Genomic DNA, 4743 nt, shown 5'->3' with positions numbered 1-4743 from the left:
GGGGGGGGGGGGGGGGGGGCTTTTATCTTCTAAGAAGAGCCTGGAAATTGAGACCGGTGAGGAGGCAGTTTTAGAAACGCATGCCTCCGGTGACAGGCTGAAGGGGGCGGGTGGCAGGGAGAATGAAGGAGGCAAAGGGGAGGCGCCTGGAGCGGGGCTGGAAAGAAGTGGGAAAGGTCACCTCAGCCAGAGAAACTGGGAACAAGCTGGCCTGCCTGCCTGCCTCGGATTCCAGTTGCCCCGGATTCCAGCTGCCCCGGATTCCAGCCGTGGGGCCTTGGGAGCCTGGCAGGCGGTAGGGAGGCTTCAGGGTGCTGGCCCTCCGAGGTGAGGGTGCAGACGCCAGACTGCACGGCATAGTGAGGAAATGGAGCGAGAGGGACAAGATCGTCAACTTACTAAAGAGGTTGAAGAAATATGGTTGAAAGCGAGAAGAGAAGTTGGACCGTGGCTGGACAGAACTGGTTAATTTTCTTGTCCTAAAAAGGAAGAGACTCAGATTTGACATCAGAGCTGGGCCCGTTGTGGGGGAAGGGAGCTAAGTAAGGCCCCGAGGAGGTCAGAGTGGATGGGCCTGCGGGCGGGAGGAGGGGGGCGCAGGGACGCGTGAGACCCGCTCTCCAAGTCACCCTATTGACGTAAGGTGGAAAGTTGCCATTTATCAAGGTTGCAGTGGGCGCAGGGCCAGAGCCAGCCAGAGAAGGCTCATGAGCACTGAGGAGATCTGGAATGGCTTAGGAATTTTTAAAACTAAAAAGGAAAAACAACTGAGTTGATTCCAGCAGCTGAGGGCGAAGATGGAGAAGGTGGGCCCTGGAGGCTGCTGGCCTGGGGCAGCTCTCAGCAGCACATTTGTCTGCAGGCCCTGGGTGGCGCTCTCCCCCGGGGTCCAGGGAGCCTTTCCGTTTAGAAGACACCCTCTCAAGATCCCCTCCCAGGGCTTGCTGGTGGGCGAAGGGCCCTGCTCTCCCCTGTGCCCCACATGGCCCACGCAGCATTCCCCATCTCACCAGTCACTGCAGGGGTAACGCAGTCACCAGAAGCTACTTAAGCGGGCGGGCGTAACAAGCTCGGGCAGCTTACTGGTGCCCTTGGTCTTTGTATCATTGCTGTTCACTCTGCCTTAGGCAGACAGCGTTGAACGGCGTTAACTAGAATGCGGTAACCTCGCTGGTTCTTCTCTCACAGTCCAAACCAGGTTGCAGAAAAGGTGGCCTCCAGAATCGCCGAGGGCTTCAGCGACACGGCTCTCATCATGGTAAGTCGCTCTCGCTCGCTCCTGAGACTTCTGTGTGCGGATGGCTGCTGAGCGTCCTCTTGCTGACGTGGAGCTTTTTCTATTGATGTAACGGTTTTCCTCTCTGCGGGTACTTCCTCGGACCGTGGCCCCCTTTTGCAGTCTGCTCCCAACTGCACGCTTACAGTTGCCGAGTCACAGGCCACTGCTGTCCCGGCCCACGGATTTCCAGGGGTGGGGGTCGTTCCACTTCAGCAGGTCTCACAGTGGGGTCCCCATGCCAGCAGCACCACCACCACCTGGGAATTTGTTAGAAATGCAGATTCTAGGGGCCTAGCAGTCTGTGTTTCAGCAAGCTTCCAGATGATTCTCGCTCACGCTCAAGTGTGAGAACCATTGGATTACGTTAGCTGGCACGGCTGAGGGAGCGGGGGAGGGAGCCAGGGAGGGGAGTAGCTCTCATCAAGAGCCCTGTAAACCTCAGTTCAGATGGGATTCTAGCAGGGGAGGCAGAAGGAAAGTTTGGAAGCCTCACGTGTGTGAAAAAGCGGAAGAGTACTTAGTGTTTCTCTGGTATGACACAGTACACCTGGGCCGTGCTCTCGTGTCATGCGCCGTGAGGTGGGGTTTCTGCCACGGGCAGTGTTGACACTGGTCCTGGGAGAGCCACGAGGAAGGCCTGCGGACTTGCAGCAGAAGTGCTGGCTCTGTTCACGAGCATGTCCTTTGTCTCGTTGCAGGTAGACAACACTAAGTTCACGATGGACTGTGTGGTACCCACAATCCATGTGTACGAACACCACGAAAACAAATGGCGCTGCAGAGACCCTCACTAGTGAGTGCCCTGTTCCCAGGATGGCCCACGTGCCATGTGTGCTGGTGCCATTCCGGGCACCCAGCTCCCACGGGAGAGCTGATCCCAGCCTTCTGGGTTTTAAGTTAGCATCTTCCCCAGAGGAGTGTGCAAACCTCATACGCACGTCTTGCATGTTCCTCCACCCCTGGAGGACTGAGGCCTGCAGGGTTTCCAAGCAGTCAAGTCACCCTGAGTGTCACTCGAGGGTCTTCCCACCTCAGCCCCAGGGCAGCCCTCCCCAAGCCACACCCTCTTTCCAGGCATTTGGTTTGGTTTATTTGTAATCAGTCATCTACTTCCAGCTTTTTCAGAATTTCATTTGGAGGGTGACTCTTTCACGTTTCAGATTCTTTACGTACATCTTGATGTGTTTAAACGTACGTGTTTGCTAGTGTTCAGTATTGTCTTCCCTTATACCACTCTGCATGTGGCTGCTTTCCTGTTTACTCTATTGAAAAGCCACCGGTTTTCATTAAGAGGCTGATTGCTCCTGTTTCACCTCGTAGCGATTACTGTGAAGACTGGCCAGAGGCCCAGAGGATCTCGGCGTCACTCCTGGAAAGCCGGTCCTATGAAGCGCTCGTGGATTTTGATAACCACCTGGATGACATTCGGAATGACTGGACAAATCCAGAGATCAATAAAGCTGTTCTGCACCTGTGCTAGGGAGGGATCTCAGTGACTGGCCTCTGGGCATTTCCACTACAATGAAGAAGAAAAGCTATTTTTAAATGTAAATAAAACATCTCATAGCCTGTGTGGAAAGCTGGCAGTTTTCAGAAGTGGCATATGTGCCTTGAAAGAGGGTGCAATGTCCCATCAGTCGTCTTTCTAATGCAGAGCCTCGAGAACAGGCCTAGACTGTGCCATCTGACCATCCCTGTGGAGTCCTTCCCAGTTGTACGTTGCTATAATTCTTCAAATCAAAGCTATTTCTGCTTGTCCAAGATTGTTCCTATTAAATGATTTTAACCTTTTATAATCTGGAGAGAATACTTTTTTTTTCTTTTTTTTCTTTTCTTTTTTTTTGCGGTACACGGGCGTCTCGCTGTTGTGGCCTCTCCTGTTGCGGAGCACAGGCTCCGGACGTGCAGGCTCAGCGGCCATGGCTCACGGGCCCAGCCGCTCTGCAGCATGTGGGATCTTCCCAGACCGGGGCACGAACCCGTGTCCCCCGCATCGGCAGGCGGACTCTCAACCACTGCGCCACCAGGGAAGCCCAGGAAAGAATACTTTTTAAGGCTTATGAACTATCTTTAAAAAAAAAAAAAAAAAAAAGGCCCAGCTCTTATACCCAAATGAGAATGCTTGTGAGTTTTCATCCTGTTTGAGTTAATATCGTCCAGACCTGGGATTGGGCAGGCACATAGCGTGCGGGTGCCGAGCAGTTTCTGAGAGCTGTGTGCTGGTGTCAGCAGCTACTAACAGCACGCCCCCGCCCCCCCCGCTGTCAGGCTTCCGTAGCTGCCACGACTCTACACATGGGAATAATGCCACAGTTGCCTGAGAAACCTTCATCATTAAGGGTAAAAACAAACATTGTTGGGAAGGCAGCTTGGATCGGAGCACAGTGGAATAATCCTCAACCAGAAAGCTTGTAAACCTGTGGAACCAAAAGAAAAGCGGAACCATGCTAAGATTATCTTAAAAAGGCAAGAATCGGTCCTAACTGACTTGCATGATTGTCCAAATGGTTCTAATTTATATCTTCAAAACAATTTTTTTTTTGTATTTGAAGCAACAAAAGCAGAACAAAACTTAGGGTCCCGGAGTTTTATACTGCACTGTCTGTCATCATTATACTTGAAACAATCAGTCAAGCTTTTTAACCCAGTTGTAGGAAACTGATGGGGAAACTTTATGGTTCCATTACATCTTTTTCTTTTTTACATGAATTATTTCACGCAGAGTTCAGAGAACTGTACCTTTGCTACTGTCTTTTTTTGGACTACATGAAGGAAATTTGTAACAATCGGATAATCTATTGAAAAGGTTTATGACAGAGCATTCACTATTTTCTCTTAATTAATAAGTAGGAAACATTTCAGCATTGCTTGCAATAGATGTGCTTTATCTGGTCCACCAGATTTTCTCTTCTTTCTTCAAATCCCGCTCGCCCTCGGCTTTTTAAGCTGACTTTGAGTCACGTGGGGAAGACAAATGAAGGGGTGATGGATGCATCGGTGCACTTTATCTTTTCACTCTCCTCGACTTAGATGCCAGGGCCGGCACAAATGGAGTGCAGTGCACAGTCTCGTCCCAGGTGGATCTGTATTTGTTTCGAAAAAGAAAGAGTTATCTCCAGAATTTACCACAGAAGAGGCTGTCTTGGGACTTCCCTGGTGGCGCAATGGTTAAGAATCCGCCTGCCAATTCAGGGGACACGGGTTCGATCCCTGGTCTGGGAGGATACCACATGCCGGGGAGCAACTGAGTCCGTGCGCCACAACTACTGAGCCTGCGCTCTAGAGCCCGCGAGCCACAGCTACCGAAGCCCGCGCGCCTAGAGCCCGTGCTCCACGACAAGAGAAGCCACCGCAATGAGAAGCCCGCGCACCGCAACGAGGAGTAGCCCCCGCTCGCCGCAACTAGAGAAAGCCTGCGCGCAGCAACGAAGACCCAACGTCGCTAAAAATTAAATAAATAAAAA

At 51.8% G+C, this 4743-nt stretch overlaps 1 protein-coding gene across 2 annotated transcripts in view; it reads left to right on the top strand.

Annotated features, from left to right (window-relative positions):
• Window positions 1–3094, top strand: part of EMC8 (ER membrane protein complex subunit 8) — a 16369-nt gene extending 13275 nt beyond the window's left edge. The window contains exons 3-5 of one of the 2 annotated variants that reach the window (XM_007468416.1): window positions 1189–1258; window positions 1978–2072; window positions 2600–3070. In XM_007468416.1, coding sequence (XP_007468478.1) covers window positions 1189–1258; window positions 1978–2072; window positions 2600–2759 — 325 coding nt within the window. In that variant the 3' untranslated portion in view covers window positions 2760–3070. Of the gene's footprint in view, window positions 1–1188; window positions 1259–1977; window positions 2073–2599 lie in introns of both variants that reach the window. The other variant, XM_007468417.1, reaches the window with a different exon arrangement.
• The last annotated feature ends 1649 nt before the right edge of the window (window positions 3095–4743 follow it).

The sequence above is a fragment of the Lipotes vexillifer genome, unplaced genomic scaffold (assembly GCF_000442215.2).
Source record: "Lipotes vexillifer unplaced genomic scaffold, Lipotes_vexillifer_v1.1 scaffold23, whole genome shotgun sequence".
Classification (NCBI taxonomy): Eukaryota; Metazoa; Chordata; class Mammalia; order Artiodactyla; family Lipotidae; genus Lipotes; species Lipotes vexillifer.
The sequence above is the reverse complement of the archived record's forward strand: the minus strand, read 5'-3'. Positions and strand labels throughout refer to the sequence as shown.